At 45.0% G+C, this 20,120-nt stretch overlaps 1 protein-coding gene across 1 annotated transcript in view; it reads left to right on the forward strand.

Moving 5' to 3' along the window:
- The first annotated feature begins 267 nt into the window (after positions 1-267).
- LOC128457352 (protocadherin-16) overlaps positions 268-20,120 on the forward strand; it is a 68,845-nt gene continuing 48,992 nt past the window's right edge. The window contains exons 1-4 of the mRNA XM_053442002.1: positions 268-749; positions 17,366-18,202; positions 18,319-18,516; positions 18,611-19,384. Of these exons, the coding sequence (XP_053297977.1) occupies positions 17,384-18,202; positions 18,319-18,516; positions 18,611-19,384 (1,791 nt within the window). The 5' untranslated portion in view covers positions 268-749; positions 17,366-17,383. The remainder of the gene's footprint in view (positions 750-17,365; positions 18,203-18,318; positions 18,517-18,610; positions 19,385-20,120) is intronic.

The raw sequence follows: 20,120 nt of genomic DNA on the forward strand, positions 1-20,120 counted from the left end.
AAGCGGAGCTGGGGGGCACCAGAGGCTGCTCTCCAGCCTCCTCTCTCCCTGCTCCCTCTCTCTCGGCTCTGCCTACCCTAGTCCCCAGTCTGCCTCTCTCCTCTGTCCCCCCCTTTTGTGTAGAGAGCTACCCGAATAAATTACCACGTCTGTGGAAGGGAGGAGGAGGAGGAGGCTGAGGAAGAAGAAGAAGAGGAGGGTATGGAGCAGAGCAGGGGGGCTGGGCCTTGTGCCGGAGGAGTCGGCTTTCAGTCGGTGAGGCGCACGGGGCCATGAAGCGGTTCACACACACACAGACATACACACACACCGGGTCTGAGTGGACTGGATGCTGAGGGAAGGAAGGTGAGGAGTTTACGATCAGCGACACACTGAGGCGGATCTCTGCGGGGCTGCAGACGGCTCCTCTCCGCTACACTCATCCAGACGCGCTCACCTGACCAGGACGCAGAAAGGAGGGGTGGGACAACCCGAGCCTCATCTGCTGGATTAGAACATCTGTGGAATTGCTACAGCTGTCTTTTTTTTTTTTTTTTTTAGTGTGTGCATGTGTGGATATTATTTAAAAACAAAGATCCAGAAAGGAAAAGGAAAAACCAGCTGACCAGCAGGGCTCCAATTCAACATTTGTGTCCTGCTTGGATTGTCCGTGGCTGAATTGGGAAAAACCGTTTGAATACTAATCCGGTTTTCGGAGGGGGGACACCGGGAGCGCACATCCACAGAGCAGAGGACCGGCTCGGATGAATGTAAGTGACAGCTCCTTTATTCTCACCCTCTGTTCTCTGGTGGTGCATCACACCACCGGAGGATAAACGTGCAGAAAAATGGGGTGGAAGCGTCTGGTTCTTTTTTACGCATAGAAGGGGGTGCACCCTGCATCTGCACCTTGCATGGAAGAGCCTGTGGGTTGGTCAGGCGGCTACTGTGACCATATAGGCTACCAGAAGGGCTACAATAGTATAATAGGATCAATAAATCATGGTGGTGCAGCGTATAGCCTCGTATTGATTATTGATTACCATTCACACAGCCCAGCAGGCGAATCTGCCAGGTTGGAGAAAGAGACAAAAAGACCCGGCACCAGTGGCTTCCCATTTAAATCGTATGCCAAACATGAAAGGGATGTTTAAGGTCTCATAGACCAGCGCACAGGCTTAATATGGAACTGTTTAATAACAGCGAGTCAGTGATTTCTTCCCCAGTGTTGGCAACTTACAGCGAGTACACTTTGTTTTGGATGCAGGACAGAAACCACTTAATGGGAAACACCATGAAGTGCGTGAGAGGGGCCAGCACTTTTTTCCTTTAACTGTTTCCTGGAGAGGGCTTTAGGAAGAGTGCAAGGCATCACTGTAGAGATGAGTTAGAGACTGAGAATATGGAGTACAGATGGCGGCCTTTGAGCAAGGCACTTTATCTTCAGGGCAGCAAGGGGTCGAGAGACGCAGAAGGAGGTTGTAAGATGATTTCCGGAAATTAAAAACATACTATTATCTATACTGCTTATCTTTTTGAGGGTCGGAGGGGCCAAGTGGGATCCAATCCCAGTTGACATTGGCTGGGAGGCGGGGTTCATCCTGGACAGGTCACCAGCATATCGAAAGGCCAAAATGCAGAAACAACCAATCACACTCACATTAGAATCTGAGGTCAATTAACTGTCTTCCATTAACCAACCCCAATCTGCATGTTGGGAGAAAACCCACAGGGAGACGTGGAGAACATGGGAACTCCACGTGGAAAGACTCCAGTCAAACCAGGATCTAATTGGGAACCTACTTGCTTTGTTAAATTTTAAAAATGTGTTTTGCTCAAATTAATATCTGTTGGGTTAATTATTTCGGGGATCGTGCATGGGCTGAAAGGTTTGGGAGCCTCTGATCTACATCATGATCAGATTCTGTGATAAACCACCTTTAACATACCAGAATAATGACTCCAATAAGATTTTAGGGGGTTTTTATTGTCAGGAAAATCGATTCTGACACAACTATGGCATTTTTTCCTAACAAGATGTGTATTTATAGCAGCCAGATCTCTCTCTGTGTGTGTTTACATGGCCAACATCTAAAAATGGGAGCCCAGGGGCATATTTAAGCACCTCACCACAATAGTTATTCTCGTCATATCTGGTGTCCACTGGCGTCCTCGGCTCCTGGCTCTCTGCTGTGAGGAAGGAGGGATACAGATCTTTGCATTATTATTACACTATCCACTTACATGGTCCCGTGCGCTCCATGTTCAGCCTCGGCCTCAGCGTTTGGTCTGATTACAACCAGTTAGAGTTTGGTTTCTTGTGGAGTGAAGAAGCGTGCACCAAGACGTCTTCTAACAGGAACCATATGGATATCTATTGGAGCGCCTGCAACGGAGTGGAGTTTATATTTGCACAAACAAGTCGTGGTTGCTCTCAATCAGCTGCTCATAGGAACAGATTGTCCTTTACAGGGAACAGAACCACACTGGCAATAAAGGCAATTTGCCATATTTAGATATTTAATCAGATTTTTGTTTGATTTATTAAGTCATATTGTTATTTGTAGAGGATGAAAGTGGAAACTGAGCGGAGACCTGAGCTTTGTCTGATGTAGCTGTGGATCACGGGCGGGAGTGTGGCAGCTGAGGTGATCCCCCTAGACCCCTGACCTCCCAGTCAAAGAGGCTCTTATTCATCTTCATTTACTTGTCAATAACGGCCGTGATGATAAATGCTACTATTGAGATCTATATTTGTTTTCAGCATTGTCAAGGCAAAGAGGTTTGGCCATGCAGCTCAGTGTCGAGTCTCTTTGTCGAGCTTATCCACAAAGTAAACAGGGCACTGATAACCTTGCACTTCATGTGTTCCTGTGCAGCTGATGGCACCGACTCTACCAGGGTCAGGGGGCGGAAACTACACTTCACAGCATCTGCTACATCACTTTCTTTGTATACTAACCCTTTTTCCTGATTCCCGTACTGGCCCATGTGGGTGTGAGTTGGCACAGGGCTGCAGGATTGCGGTCGAAAATCAGGACCATGATTATTGTTGAGATCGCAATTATTTAAGGGACACAGTGTTTTTGTTGCATCAAAACAAAACTGCCAAATATCTATAAAACGGTAACAAAATGTTCCATTAAATATGAAAACCACAGAGAACTGCTTTTAGTTTCACATTGTGAAAGACATGATAAATCCCCCGAAGTGAAGCCAAATCATCTTGATTGCCACCTGATGGCTGGATACTACATACAGTTATAAACCCCACCTCCTCCCTGTTAATGGATGGGACATGGACCAATCTGAAAAGTCAAAGTAAACGTCAGAGAACATTTTCACAGCGCAGACTCTGGCTCCAAATACACAAAATGGAGAGCGACTTGTGTCTTGGATGTTTCAGCTTCATATCTGAATAGTGGGAGGTAGTGGAGACACGTCGTCCATCTTCATATACAGTCTGTTATTAGCATATCTTATCAATATATGACCTCAAATAAGGTTAAATAGTGAGCCTGAGGTAAGTGTGTCATCTAGAAGTAAAATATACATCAATTTTTACCTCAAGTTCAGGTTAATTAAAAACAAACAGGCCGTTCCGCTCACTGCTGTTTCTCTTGTCAACTTCCCAAAAAGTGAAGCCGGAACATCTCGATATCTCGGTCGATCCTGTTTGTTTAATCGTCGGAGGCCAGAAGCACGATTTGAGATTCACGTTAAATCAATGCTGGCAGCAGCAAACGGGACATCACCTCTGACTTGGTCACTGCGTCTCATTCAGCTGAGTCAGGCAGAAAAGCAGTTCACCTCAAATCTGTGCATTAACCTTCCACCAGCTTGTGTGTGTGTGTGTGTGTGTGTGTGTGTGTGTGTGTGTGTGTGTGTGTTTTTTCTCCATCCAGATGAAATTTAACTCCACCAGCCACATTCTCCCAGGAGTTTTTCTTGTTTATATGGACTTACAATAGACAATGTGCTTTATTCCTTTGCAAATCTCAAGCAATCTGGGGAGTTTACTTTAAACTCCACGGATACACAGTGTAATCAAACTGCACATTCGCCACCCACATCGACACTGCGATCCTGCGTGTACTGTATACACCCCTGTCCTCTATGGGGCGCCCGCAAATCCCACATAAGAGGACAAATTTGTGTTTTTCAGTCAAGTTGTATTAAGTACGTGACTTTATCCCCTAACTTTCCTCTCCCACAGTCACATGTGTAACGCTGAATTGTTCACTTTCAACACAAAGGCCCCACAAGTAAAAAACAGAGAGGAGGCGTTTTTGTGTCGTATCCGCTGCAGCTCATCAACACATCTCACGGATGGCTGCCAACAGAGAAAAGAACAGAAAGCATCTTCCCACCCAACTGTCGCAGCTCAAACAAAAACCCTCTCTAATTGTCTCCCTGAACTGTTGTTTCCTGGGTTTTTGTTTTTTTGCGCGTGAGAAATCAGCATCTGAGCACAAATATCGGAAAGTGACTCAGAGACTTCCTCGTCCGCTTTCTCCCTCCGTCTGTCACTCATGCACATGAAGCAGACACACAACACACACTCCTACATACAAGTTTCCTTACCCCAACTCCCCAACAAGGTGCTTTGTCGTTACAAGTATATAAAGAGAATGCACACACTCGCCACTCTTCCAACTAAATACAGTTGCTTTCCTCTGTCCAGGCTCCACAAGAAGCCAGTGGAAATATTTACCCTCACTCCGTCATGCTTGGGATCTTGTGTTGGTGTTTTTATTTACCTCTCAGACCACCATCTTAGACAAAGAACAAACAACACTCAATACTAAGAGGATTTAAATTGATTCTAGTTTATAAGTCGGCACATAGACTGTAACCGGTGGCTGCCGTGCGGCGATGCATGAGGGAGTGTGCACTTCGGTTTCCTGGAAGGTCGCTTGCACTTGCATCATTCGTTCACAGGAAGGCCGGGCGCTTTATTAATAGCATCAGTTGTAGACTCAGAAAATCTGATTCCCATTGATAAGGAATCCCCCGTTCGCTGATTGCTTCACATTTCATTAGCTCTGAGCCTGAGGGCCTTTAGGTTGCCATGACAGCTACAATCACCAATCTCGCTGTGATTATAATCATGAAATTTAATTATGCGGTTGTAAAATTTGAGTGTGTGTGTGTGGCGACATGGGGGAAAGGGAAAATGGTACCAAATATCACACTGGAGTTAAAACGCAGCTCTATCCGGTTGGGTTTGGTGACCTCTGTAGCAGAGCCTATTTTAAGATCAGTTACCATCCTTATTTGCTTTTTTCTTTATTCCTTCTGGAACCTAGCAGATGATGTTTGAATTATGAGGTATGAGACATCACATTTGAAGTTATACCTCATCTTTTACCTCGAACTAGGGCTGGGCAATATGAAATATATCCTGATGTGAGAACACAAATGTCCCAGTCAGGTGCTGAGGACATTCTCTGGAGTTCTGACCGGCCCCCAAGTTGAATCAGAGAATGTCAGAGTGAGCCCATGTGAGATCACAGCAGGAGGATTAACCTCGAGCGATTGTGAGTGTTGATGATGATTCTAACAAGTGATGAAAAAATATACAAATATCCAAGGATGGAAAAGAGGTTCCATCCCCGTAGAAGACCCAGATGAGGATCTTCTTCAAATTTGAAAATCCAGACCCTGTGTGGACAGTTTCCAGATTTCATGTTTGACAAAATGTGACAAGAATCGTACTCTTTATAGATATTGAGTTATATAAAATATTGTTTATCTTGATTATATTTCTGACGATATCATCCAGGCCAAGCTTGAACTAAAGCGTCTTTTCCTGACAGTTTACTTTACTCTTTCCCTTTAGTGGATACAGAGCCTAAAGTCCTCAAACAGTATGACTAGCCCCCTGACTGCTCCTCTGGAGAAGATATTACTGAAGGACGGACTCGCCCAAACCCAACGTGGAGCTTTGAGTTGGTGAAATTCCCCTTTTTGTTTGTTCTGAGGCCCAGATGTGAAGGAACTGGCTTCGTCGTGATTCATGGTCCTTATCCAGGCAGTTGGGATCCTGTTAGTTTAATGGTCAGGTCGGCGGAGTGGGAAACACTACAGAATCTGACCGAAAGATATTCTTAACAGTTTACGGCGATAGGTGCAGCCCGCAATGCTTTCTGGAGCCGTGCCTCTGACCTTCGAAAAGTTTCATATGACTCGAGTTGCTCGTGTTTAAGATCAAAATTTGACAACTAATTCAAATTCTAACTGGCGAAAACCAGGCCTTTCGCTGGCTCGTGATTGAGATCTGGTATAACGCTGCCTGGATGTGGGTCGGTATGCTCCTGGAGGAAGCTGCAGATGGAAGTCCTCTAAAGTCCTGGTGTCGTCTCGAGTTTCCCCCGTCCTGTGCTTTCCCCCCGCTGTGGGTTGGAGCTGTGACACTGGCTCCCGGGTGCCAAAGAGCGTTGGAACTCTGGCTTTCTCGTTAGTGCAGTAGACGGATGAAAGAAGCGTTGTGTGTTTCCCTGCGTGCACGACAGGGAAGCAGATGTGTGGCCTCAGAGTTTACCTATGTGGATGATAGAGATATGTCAACAGGTCTGCAGATAAGGACGATTCCCAACAGCGATTAATGGTTGAGGAGATAAACACTCGGCATGCGTTTTCCAAACTCAGACCACACTTATCCCACGTATATTTATATAAAACATTTTACATCTTCACATTTGCACAATTTGAAGCAGAAGGTTGTCAACCCTCTGAAAACGGATGTCTCGCGGGTAAATTGAAAATAAATAGAACATCCATTCTTTTAGACCGAGGAAGCTAAAGGGCGAATTCATAGTGTGTGTGTCCGCCAGTCCTCGTCCTGTACATGTCATCCACCCCTGCCTCTTGTGGACGTCAGCATGCAGCCAAAGATTTGCCACTGTGTTGACTGTACAGGTTGAGGTATACTCTACAACCAACAAGTGTGCACCTCTCAACACACACGTAACGCTGAAGGAATGGTCAACCCTTAAGGCCTTTGTCTTCTGCTTTGTCACATTCTTCTCTCGGGATGAGATCATTGCGTCAGTTTCAACCTTTTAGCTCAGATTGTACAGAGTTTAGAGGTGTTAAGCATTTGAAGACTCTACAATTGGAAGACCCTTTTTCTATTGTAGAGTTCAAAGCGTTAATAAAGTTCCCGTCTATCCAGTCATTATTGCTCCAGCCAGAAGAGCCTGTCACCTCTTCAGACCTTGGAGATGACGTTGCTCAGGCCCGTGCATCGCACACGCTCACATTTCTGATTCAACTGATGTATTAACTTCCTTATAGTTGTTGGAAGGGATAAATAAGCGGATGCCTCTGAGAAAAAGATGAATGAAACGTGGTAACTGCTGCCCATCTGCTCCGCTTGATGGATGAGACGTGTCTGAGTGCGAAAGGCGAGCAGGCAGAGGAGAGGGAGGAAGAGAGAGAGCCCGTCTGCGTAGCGTCACATGTGTTTTTAATGAAGTCGGCGAGATGATCTGAGCTTCTGGTGCAACTTCAAACACTCGCACGGAGCCGAGAGCTGCATGTAGAGCAGCGCGGCTCAGGTAGAGCGACGTGTTATGCAAGTTAAGGTGTGAGACCAAAGGAGATGAAGCTCTTTCCTCTCGATAACTTAGACACGGAAACATGTGACCTGTATTCACAACAAGAAAGGCAATTCTGTGATGTTTCCCATTGATTCTTTCGTGCCAGGGAATCAAACCACCACTCATCAGCTCAGGAGTGAGACTCAAACTCATCACAGCTCACGTCTGGGCCCTTTTATCACTTAATCATCAATAACTGAGCAGGATTGACGTCTGTTTAACCCTGTGGAATAAATTAAAACAAAGACAGACGGACTTAATTCGCAGGCTTACCACAAGAAGTATAATGGCGTAACACGATACAAAGGCATTCTCCTGGAGCAGCAGCTGCTGGCGCGCCACTGACCCGGGAGTTGATGGAGAATTTAATAACTAATAAGCCAAGTTGCTGTTTCTCTATTCTGAGATGGAGATGAGTAATTACAGATTTTAATTGAAAACCCCCAAGAAATGGAGAAAATCAAGGAAGGAAGATACTTTCTCTCTTTTTCTTTTTCACCCTAAAATAATAGCTGTTCTCTTGCAGACTGGAGATAAACTATATAATTACTTATATTGATGTACATGTGTTTTCCGAAACAATAACATGACCTGGTATGACTGTGTGTGTGGTTGGCTGTCGGGCAACGTTGGTGATGATGTCAATGGGTGGAAAGTAAAGAGATTGAAGTGTGTGTGTGTGTGTGTGTGTGTGTGTGTGTGTTTTAAAGTTAAGATTGGATCTTTGGTTTCTCTTTCTCCTGACCCTGTTTTGACTATTAGCTGAGGGTTTATTTTTCCGTCTTTGAACTTGTAACAAAAATACCGTCCTCGCAAAAAGTTCAACGTTTGTTCTAAAAGTTTTAAGCTTTAGGAGTTGTGACAGGGTTAAGGTTTGGGGTAAAGGTTGAAGCGAGGCATTCGAGGTTAGAATAATGCTCCAGGGAATTAATGTAAGTCAATACGTCGTCCTTACAAGTGCACAGTGCTGCAAACACATGCACAGAAACCAAACAAGTCGTTGGGGAATTACATGCAATGCAGATTTTAATTAATAATTTGATTATAATTGCAGTATAATCAACTCTGAGGGGTCAGCGTTTGTTCGCCTTGGATTTACATCACATTAACATCGGAGCACAGTGATAAGACCTAAATACTGGCCAGTAGGGAACCATAGCGGTTATGTGTGCAGCTTGTTTTATTACAATGTTGAGCCAAAATGGATCCATTAAGTGCTTGTTTGTACATTTTAATGTCTTCCCCATTCGAAACTGACAGGAAATTTCTGGTGGTTAATTGCTTCCAGATAATGCTCAACTGGTTTTTCACCTCAGAGGATTGAATGGACGTTCTCAGACGAAAATCCACTCATTAATGGGGAAATGGTTTATTTGAGTTGCCGAGGACATTTATCTACGTTTCACCAGTGAGGTAATAATGTTTGACGGACAGGCACGGACACAGCTCGACAACTTGCCCTTGTGGGATATTAAAGCCGCTCTGATGGGGAGGGGCGTTGACTGACGCTCGATGGCAGCTGCAGCTTCACCTTCAGGGACGTCTCCCGACACACGTCTTTTTTTAAATTCCTCTTTCAACTCTTGCCATCTACGTTTTGTTTTGAAGTCGTCGTGTCACTCAACGCCGCGTCACTTTCTTTTATTTCCTACCTGCTTTCTCTCTTTAAAACAAATCTGCAGACACGAACAAACACAGAAAACCACTGGTTCCTCGTGGCCTTGAAGGTTAAGAGGACAGTGAATCTCCCGGCCTGTGTTTTCACTAGCTATTATAGATATATGCACTTCAGCACTCGCTCCGTCTAGGTTTAACTTCTTTGTGTTTCTGTATCTTGTCATTATATCCTTGTTTTTTTGTTTATGACATAATCAAGCTTTTCTTCCACGTCTCACTCACTCTATTGTTCTCGTTCTCCTTCTGGCCTGGGGGGCAGTCAAATCTGGGACGTTGTGTCACACGGGACCTGGTGTGTGTGCGACTGTTTTCCAGCTTTCAGCCACTGTGCGGGTAAATAAACAAATCTGAGTCATCACACCAGCGTTGAGTTGTCTTGCTGCTGCTGCGACAGAGTTTCACTGACTTATGAGGTTGTTTTTTCCAAGCTAATACCCCGTGGACCCCAGTATGAATGTTGGCGGAGAGATGCTGGTGTAGCCATCTTATAGTTGTGCTGATAACTTCAAGAAATCGTGACCTAATGCTCATACACTACAGATTGCAAGAGTCAAATCCAGTCCAGAGCTGTGTCTCAATTTGGAGGCTACATCATTCATCGGCTGCATCTGTAAAACAATTGTGTCCCAGCGGCTCCCAGCAGCAGAGGCTCCACTGGGTGGGTCCGACATATCCCATGATTCAGTGCGCTTCAAAGAGGCAATGACAGAAAAGAGCGAGGGTCGAAAACGTCATGCTAACTTTTTGTTATTAAGTTCAGCTACAGTACAGATATGTTGATCAGGGAAAAAACTAAGTTAGCATCTTATGTAGCTAGCTAACATGACGTCAGCCTGTTTCTCAGTTATTTAAGTGTATTTTATCAGATTGTTAAAATGTTCCCAGGCTTGTCCACTTCTCAGTGTCCCCTGGAAACATTTTTGTTGGTTTGTGTTGCCAGTATCTGGTTGTGTTGCCAGTATTTGGTTTTATTTCGAGTATTTGGTTGTGTTGTGGGCATTTGGTTGCCTCGTTAGTGTTTTCTATTTGGCGTGCATGTGTCCTCAAACTGATCAAGATATTTTCTCCATTTGCATGTGCTGTGTCTATTTAAATGTGTTTTGTTAAATTGTAGTGTGTTGAGCTCTCAGGGCCACCGTACAAACGACTGTAACCAGCACTCAGGACCTGATGAGGGTTTCCTCGCGTGCAAAGAGAGGGAAGCGACACACTAAAACCTATTTTATTGGAAAATATCTTAAATAGCACAGACAGACCTCAAGACGAGGACACGTAACTTACAAGCAGGACCGGCCTTTCATGGCTGAGAATAAAACAAAAGTTAAACAACAAGTCAGCGCTTTAACCTCATTTTCATCGCTTGGTTTCACATCCAAATGAGAGTGTGGAGCCAAACCGTGAAAAAAACCAAGAAAATCACTTTCCAAATACCGTTGGATTGGAACAGAAAATGTTCAAATGCAATCAACATTAAGTTCTGTGATTGGAGAACGAGGCCAGTGTCTTCTCTTCACTTCTTGTCCATTCTTCTCAGCAGACTGGTGCACATACCTCACCATGAAAACTCAGTGTGGACTTGAGCCTCAGACTTTTGATCTTAGTCGGCTCCTGGCACCGAGGCTCGCTCTCACTGTGAACTGACGAGTCTGATGACGTGGTCCCCCCCCGCTCCCCCCCACCCTCTGCAGCCTCACTGATGTCACCGACATGGTCGCTTATGTAGGAAATTTGGGTCATAAAACGAATCTCCAGAGTAACATTACATGGACGGAGTTTAAAACAAAAGCTTTTCCCATTGTTAAGGTAAACTGGGGAAAATGTTACAGCTTTTTTCCTCTTCAGAATTATCGGCTTAAATCTGAATTATACAAAGCAAGGAACAGAGGAAGAGAATAAAAAGATTCTAGTAATGATCGGATTGGAAAAACCATGTGTAACGATACTGGTACTAAATCAATACTGGGTTCCAGTGACTAAACAGTGCCAGGAATTATACTCTTGTTTAAAAGAAGCACAAAACTACAGGCTTTTTTCCACTGCAAAGGCCAATTGGAAGTGGAAATTTACATATTAAATGGGTACCAGTTTAAAGAATTCTAACTTTAAACTGCTAAACCTTTACAAAATGTACATAACAAAATTACATCATATGTATAACCTAACCTAACTATAATAGTTTAACATTAAAAGACAGTTTCAGTGCTTTATAAAGACAATGGACTATCCCTCTGCTTTCACATGTATCCCGTGTGTGGCCTGGTGATTCATTAAGTTTGCAGTGTTCCTCACTTTCCCGGGAATTGTTTTCAAACATTTCCAGGTGTCGGAATTCTTTTGGCGTGAAATACAGACATACTTTTAACAGTTTAGCTTCAGGCATGTTGTTGTTGTGTCAATGTTCACCAGGCACATGCAGTGATGTTTATGTTGCCTGTAAGTGGGGAAGCTACTTCAGTACAGAGCTCAGGTGCTGATATCAACGTTGTTATTCATAGTAACCAGCCCTGTAGGAACTAGATGTCTGTTCACAACCCTAATAAGTTACTTGATGACTAATCAGCTGGAGGAAAGTCGAACCTCAGATCAATTCTCCTGACTTCTTCTTCACCCGTCCCTGTTGCATTATGTCTTTGTGGCTGGTTGGGTTGTCACAATGTGTCAGAGCAGCCGTTTGAGCCACAGTGAGAAGCAGCCGAGCAACCGGGCCTGACTACATCATGATTAATTCAGACCTACGTCCTCTACAGTCGCCGTCACCACAAACCAGATAGGTTGGGTTTCACGTGTTGTGAGAGCTTTTACGACTCCAGGATTCCTCCGGGTGAGGCTGTCGTGAACTCTCTCTTATGTGTAGTTGTATAAATATTGATTGCGCCTCAGTGCAGCACGTGCATGTATATTTCAGTGTGTGTGTTTAACAGTCCAGACACCAGCGGTCGTTTGGCCGTCTGAGGCAGGCGGTGCTGTGATACTTAAGAACAGGGGCGGGGGATCCTTTTTCCTATCAAGGGCCATTTCAATTTTTATGACACCCTTCGAGGGCCGTACTTAATTATTGAACACATACATCACACTAAGCAAACAACCGGACCTGCTTCTCATCGGCGAGGTGTCTGATGTCAGATGGTAGTGATGATGATGATGATGATGATGATGCTTGCAGCTGGTTTTTCCAGGTGTGGGTCAATCGGCAGTAGTGATCCATTCACAAAAAAATAAATAGTTGAATGGTGTTTTTGAAAATGTTTACTTTAAACTGTGCTTTTATCCCTGCAAACATGGCACACTAGCATAAGTGTTCATTCTCTTGGAAAGCGCAAAATTCTGTGTTTACTTTTCTTAAGTTGAAAGTCGTCATGATGCAGGTTGATTTTGCTTCAATTGATTCAGCTATTGAAACAAATTGAAACTGATATCCATCTTGAGCATAGACTCTTAAATGGGTGAAACAGTTAAAAAGGAACTGAGGAAACACAACTATACAAGACTTTACATACTCACACTCAGACACACGCACACACACACACACACATATATTTACACACGCACCGTGCTGGTGACAGCTGGGGTTAGAAATGGGACGTCTATATCCAGGGATCTGGGGAAAGGCAATTTTAGGGGAGACAGGGGTCATAGTTGTCGGCCCCCTAAACACACATAACCCAATCGACATGAAAACTGAGATGCAAAGCATTCCTCCACCCCCCCCCCCCCCCCCAGACTCTCACCCCTTCCATCCCTCTTCTCACAGAGCTTTTTTACCACTGCAGACTGCTGAAGCGTTTTTTTTTTTTCACCACAACCTAACCTAACCTTTCATTCTCGGTCATTTAAAGATTTGGTGTCGCTCCAGCCACCCTGTAACTGAACACTTGCTGAGAGCAGTCACATTAATCCTTTATGCCCTGAAATGGCACCAAAACTAAATCAACCTAGTGTCTTCAGAGCACATGGATTGGGGGGGAAAAGATAGGCATTGCAAAATGTGAAGTTCTTCCAGAAATCAGATTGTTGTACTTGCAATTGTTGTAGGCATACTTCTGATGTTGTGTATTTTCTTTTTGACAGCCTTCCCCTTTATTCTTATAACTCTCGTCAGTGTAAATTCACTGTCGATCCCAGGATTTGCCTGCAGTGTTTACTCTGTGTGACACAGACACTGCTGCAGAGCTGCCAAGCACCTCCAGACACGGCCAGACCTCTCAACCACCGAGGAACCAGTCGAATGCAACCGTTCTCTGTTCCATCAACACACAAGAAACATAGCTGAGATACAGGCAGCAGCCTGCCACGGAGTGGCCCTTTATTACTTGGAGCTTCGTGACTTTGGGTCCTGTTTAGCTTGGCCATGGGGAAGCTATGGCGTGCCCAACTAGATCTGCTAAATCCATTAAAGGGGATGAACTGAGGGAAGGTGGGAGGAGGGGCCACGGTTGGGATACAGAGAGATAGAGGGGCCCGTTAAGAATTGGCACTGCACGAGGAAAAGCCATCCCTCACAACCCAGATACGACAGCACAAACACACACACACAGTCGACCACTTTAAATGGTCACATCCTATAGAAAACACCCTGGTTTTCTATTATATGGTAACAGTACTTAAGAGCGGAGGCCCATGTATTTGAGGCTTTGAGGCTTGTGCACAGAAGAGGCAGATTATGGGGGTGCAATGCCAGATATAATGTGGCTGAGACTGCTTGGAGCCCACTGGGTCCGTCCTGCCTGTCAGTGTGGTCGCGCAGAGATGATGTCACCCTCTGCATGCACATGTGTTGTGCAGCAATACAGAGCATCACACATGTAAAAAAAACTTTTACCAGACAGGTTGAAAGTTGCTGTATTTCTTGCATTTTAGAATAATTTTTGTGTGCATTTGAACTGGTAGAAATATAAATGTTGGTGAACGTTACACGGAGCGCCACTAGAGGGAGAGAATCACTTGGCCGTCTCTCACTCCACTGACCATCTGTTAAAGCAGGTAGCCTGTCAACAAGAGCTATACTTTAGCGACCCGCTCTCTCCATCCCTCTCCAGCTTGTGTCCTCCAGCACAAACACCAGTGTATTGCAGTGCATGTCAAAGTGGGGGGGAGGGGATGATGTCATGGACCGACCGCTTGCTGACAATGACAAATTGCAGCCGTGAGATTTGTTCATCAATATAACCTCTCACTGACACTCAGCTGAGGCAAAGAGGGAGCGAGGACTTGAGACGGAAAAATAAAACCCTGTCACACTTTGGCATACACCGATTCTGACTTTTATTTTTCAATCTCAGGCTTCACCTGCACGGCTCAGAGGTCCCGAAAGAGGAATCAAACTGTAATCACGCCCCAGTATGTAACTTTGTGTCCTGAATCTAATCTTTCCATTTCTCCTCTTTGTTCTCATCTTTCCTTGGCGTTCTCAACGGCTGCATTATGGTTCTGTACTCAGGGCCTCACAGGGGCCGAGCTGTGACTCTGACTTTCCCTCTCAGCAGTAGGAGGCCTTCTCTTCATCATCACGCCCTTAATTATCTCTACCAGACCTCTTTTTTCTTTTATAGCCACTTTTCTTTTTTCTATTTCCTCCCAGTCCATTGAAGACAGACAAACACTCAGCACTTTGCCACACAACAAAAGAAGGGTGTGTACGCAGCCTGTATATGGGCTCAGTCTTAGCTTTCCTTATTGTGTGGGAGTGCAGCAACTGTCCAGAGCAGCCGTCTGGACCAGATGTAGAGGTCAGTGCTGTACCACAGGGCCCAGTATTCATGTCCCTCTCCCTGTCCCAGTGGAGCTATATACTTTATTAATCTCCCTTCCTTAGGGGCCTCAGAGACGACTGCAGGCGGCCAGGGTCATAAGAAAGGTTGCCATAGGATCCATTAGATCTATTTTAATTATAACCTGTGCCAAGGAGGTTATGGTTTCGTCTGCGTTTGTTTGTTTATTAGTAAACAGAATTACGCATAAGCTACTGGAAGGGTTACCGCAGATCTTGGTGGAAGGATGTGGTATTGGTCAGGGAAGAAGCCAGTAAATTTGGTTTCACATCCTGGTCAGGAAACAGATCAGTCTTTCACATTCTCATAGTTGCTGTTGATGAGTGCTTAAATGTGGTTTTATAAGGGTATATGCTCTGTTTAGCCACTGTAAGGTTACACATAGGGCTGTGAGCCTGTAACTACCACCAATGACACACATACAAATAGAATGTTGCCTTAGTTATAGGCTAGTCATAATCCAATGGAACTGTTGGGCCTTGTTGGAGGTATGTGCTCTACTCAGTACAATTCTAGTTTGTATTGTATTATCTGGAAAAATTGGAATTGACATCTGGGGACGAATAAAGTTGTTTTGAATTGAAATGAAAGTCTTTAAGAATGGAATTTGCTCATTAGATTAACTGTACGTAAACAGACATTATAAATTAGAAAAGTTGTGTTTATATTCTTTTGTATAGAGGATAGTAGTCTTACTATCAGTATGCATGAAACCCAGTGTATAAGCGTATTTATGTGTGAGGGTGAATGCTTCAGTTCAATGTATGTCCAGATTCTGCGGCCGGCAGCATAGTGGCGTTCTCTCGAGAGGTGGCAGACATTCCTAAACTTAACTGTCCAGATTATACATGCACCGTGGGAGTGATTGTCTGGGTGAATATATCTGGCCAGCAAAGGGCCAACACCCTCCACTGATAACTAGCCCCCTCTCTGCTCCTGGCCTGTAATACACATCCATACATTCTTCGATCATTTGTTCCAAGTATTAGCAAATCGAGGTAGAACTTGTTCACATTCCACAGAGTTTAGGTATTAATGCTCAGATTAATGGAGGAGATATTTGAAAAGCAGCATCCCCCTGCTCTCAGAGTGTGATGAATGAGTGGTGTCAAGGTTGGTTGGCTCTCCTCATTGCAGGATGTTTTCACGAGTTATTCACCCCATAAATCTTCCATCATAATTAGTAGAACATGCTTTTAAATATGCTGGACTAATTTAGAACATAATCGAAAAATATTTGTTGAAGTCATCGTCGGTCACAGCATGCGTCTACTTGATCTCGTGAGAGTTTAGTGCATCCGGACAGGTCAACCTCGCCAGCGCAGTTAAGAGCCTATTTCCAGAATTTGATGGTACTGCGCAGAAGTATGTGTGTCAAACGTGGGTCAAGTACCATTTGCAAATAATTACTGGTGTTTGTCTTAACTTGCTGGAAGCACCAGATGGAGGCTTTGCTGCAGGATAACTCATATAGTGTCACGTGAGTTTGAGATTGCCTTTTAAACTCTTGTGATTACCTTTCTTGGAATGTGCCATCCGATGAAGGATATCCACATTAAAGCCGACATCAGCAGTTTGTGTTTGAACCCGTACTGACGCACAACTTGGTGAACAGTTACAGTGAGTGTATCTGTTTGTGATTAGGCTTAGTTTATGGCTGATAAGATTGATTTAACATTAGCATGAGAGGAATATTATCTTTATGGATTTGTGCATGATTTAGAGTTTGGGGAACATGGAAGCTAAGCTTACAGTCTTAAATGTCTGCTTATTTCCCATGAAGGAGCTATAGACTTGCTTTCCCATGCATTCCGACATGTGTGTGTATGTATGTGTAGGCATTTTGCTATCGTGTTGGACATACAAATATTTTTGATGCTCATTTTAATGACTTTTAAGCTTTTTCTCGTGGGATTTCAGGGACACTTTGAAATGTTCTCGACCAGTGAATAAAATTTGTTATCCTTCAGATAAATATAGTTTATGATTCTGTCCTCAGTACCGTTCAAGCCAATGTGGGTCATGGACAGACTTAGACTTACATTTCCACACTTTGTCAGATCTTCATGATCCAGCTGAGGAGTTCTTTCCAAAATGTTATGTATTTTTACCCCTTTTATGGGGCAAAAGCTGAAGTTCACCATGCAGTGTTTTTAACATTGGTTCTGGATTGTAAAAGTGTTCGCACATTGTCATGTAGAGATTTGAGAAACAGGCTCCACTTAGCTAACACAGCAACTGCATTTTTAAGATGTTTTCAGTGTGAGAATGAAGAGAGGGTTTCAGTTATTCAATTCACATCTAAAATAGACTCTTTCTCTGTTTTTCTTATCCCAGGTGTAGCAGAACCCAACCATGCCAATAACAAGTAAAGGGTCAAGACGGTGGGCTTGGGTCAGTGGCTCCTGTGTGCCTCTCTGGAGGTGGAAGCCGCTCTATCTCTGCATTGTCATTGTTGTTGTTCAGTTTACAACCGCCCATGGAGCGTTGGAGCTCCAGCTGGATGAAGAGCAGCCTGCTGGGACCATCGTTGGGGATATCAGTGCCGGGTTACCACCTGGTGAAACTGCAAGTCTTTACTTCATCTCAGACAATGAAGGCACAGGTGTTGGCAATGATCTTAACATTGACGAAACCACTGGCATCATCACCACCGCTCGCCGCCTGGACCGCGAGCAGAAGGACCACTACAGCTTCATCGCTGTGACAATGACAGGAATCACGATCGAGGTGTCAGTCACTGTCAACGACATCAACGACCATGTGCCAGTGTTCCCTAAAGAGAAAGCTGTTCTCAAGATTCCTGAGCACACAGCAGTGGGGACAAGGTTTTCCCTGGAACCTGCGACTGATGCGGACAAGGACCAGCTGACTATCCAAGGCTATGCGATTAAAGAGGGCAATGTAGGCCAGGCATTCAGACTGGAGACCAAGAGAGCCACTAACAAGGTGCTGTATCTGGACCTGGTGGTCAATGGGCCACTGGACAGGGAGAAACGCTCGTCCTACAGCCTTGTACTGGAGGCGTTTGATGGGGGCTCGCCCAAAAAGATGGGATCCATGAGTCTGGAAGTGACAGTGACGGACATCAATGATCATGCGCCTTTGTTCAATCAGAGCAGATACCACGCCATTATCTCTGAAAGTCTTCCACAAGGAAGTAGCATCCTACAGGTTTGTATACTGTTAACAGTATTTCTGTAGCTTCTCATCTATTCAGTTATAATCCTTCCCTCAATAAATCCAGGAGACTAATTTTAACTTCTGTGTCCGACTTCCTTGTCTTTTAGGTGTTTGCAACAGACGAGGATGAGAGCGATAATGGTCTGGTGCTTTATGAAATCAACCGGCGTCAGAGTGACCCTGACCGCTACTTCGTCATGGACGTAAAGTCAGGGGTCATCACCCTGAATAGGCCCCTGGACTATGAGCTGAAGAGGGTCCATGAACTGGTGGTCCAGGCCAGGGATAACGCCAGCCACCCTGAAGTAATTTTAACAATGAAACAGAAACACATAAATCATAGTCGTCCTTGATTTGAGCAGAATGTAACATGAATTTTGAACTATTATCTTTTCCCAGGTGACCAACGCGTTTGTGACTATCCATGTCCGTGACTACAACGACAACCAGCCAACCATGACCATCATCTTCCTCAGCGAGGACGGCTCTCCGAGAATCTCAGAGGGGGCCCAACCAGGACAGTATGTGGCCCGGATATCTGTCACCGACCCAGACTACGGAGAGTACGCCAACGTAAATGTGTCCCTCGAGGGCGGTGATGGGAAGTTTGCTCTTACAACCAAGGACAGCATAATTTACCTCATATATGTGGACCAAGTCTTGGATAGAGAGGAACGTGATTCGTACGACCTTCGGGTGATGGCCACGGACTCCGGCACGCCTCCCCTCAGGGCCGAGTCGTCTTTCACCATCCAGGTGACCGACGTCAATGACAACCCCCCTCTCTTTGACCAGCAGGCCTACAGACAAACTATCCCTGAGGTTGTGTATCCTGGATCTTTTGTTTTGCAAGTTACCGCTAGGGACAAGGACCAAGGACCTAATGGGGACATCAAATATAGCCTCCTCAAGGGTAAAACCTCTCACTCTGATTGGTTTTCAATTGACCCGGTCACAGGGATAATAACCACCGCAGCCGCTCTGGATTTCGAATCAGAGCCGGCACCCAGCGTGACTGTGATTGCGACTGATAACGGCCGGCCGCCCCTCTCCTCCACTGCGAAGGTGGACATCGTGCTGCAGGATGTTAACGATAACCCACCTGTGTTCTCCAGCAGCATCTACAATGCCTCCATAAAGGAGAACACTCCAGCTGGGACCTGCTTCTTAGAGGTAAGAGAAACTAAACAAGTTCTCTCTCCCCTCTTTCCCTCTTTCCCTCTGATTGTCTTCCTCTGTTTCTTCTGTTTCCTCTGTACTCCGCTTTACTTTGTATAGGAAACTGCCGTTTTCAATTCTCACGGTGCTCAGTCTCATTGTGTATTGGCCTCAGCACTACTGTCCTACTTATGCAGCCAAAACCAAGAATCCACTGTCTCCCCTGCTCTCTCATCTCTTCATTCACTCTCTCTTTTCTTTCACACCCTCCCCTTAAGCCCCCTCTGATTACTTCTCTGGCAAAAGCCTGATTTGTAAATCACTATAAACGAGTCTGGTAATCAAACGTGTTTCTGAAGTGAAAAAGAAAGGATGGTGCACTCGGCAAGAGCTGGCGTTTGATGTGATTCATGAAAACAGTTCTATAGGAGGAGAAAAGGAAAAGCAGCCGTTCAGAGTGATTCTTTAAGACGGGACACGATGTATGGAGCTATGAGAGAAAAGACAAAGTGGGAGAAAGGCAGGGAGTGAGGCTTCACCTGCATTCCTGAAGCTACTGTGAGGAGATTTACTCTGAGCCGCGATATGTCCTCTGTCTCACCTCGCGGGGTTGTCATGGTAACCCAGCCGGTAGCGTAGGGTGAGTCCTCGGTGTCGGGGCGGCAGCCGGGATGTCTCGCTTTTATCTCGGCTCCTATTAAGCAGGACGTCTCCTGAGACATGGAGAGAGAAGGGTCACTGGCTGTTTGCC

The sequence above is a fragment of the Pleuronectes platessa genome, chromosome 15, assembly GCF_947347685.1.
Source record: "Pleuronectes platessa chromosome 15, fPlePla1.1, whole genome shotgun sequence".
NCBI classification, from domain to species: Eukaryota; Metazoa; Chordata; class Actinopteri; order Pleuronectiformes; family Pleuronectidae; genus Pleuronectes; species Pleuronectes platessa.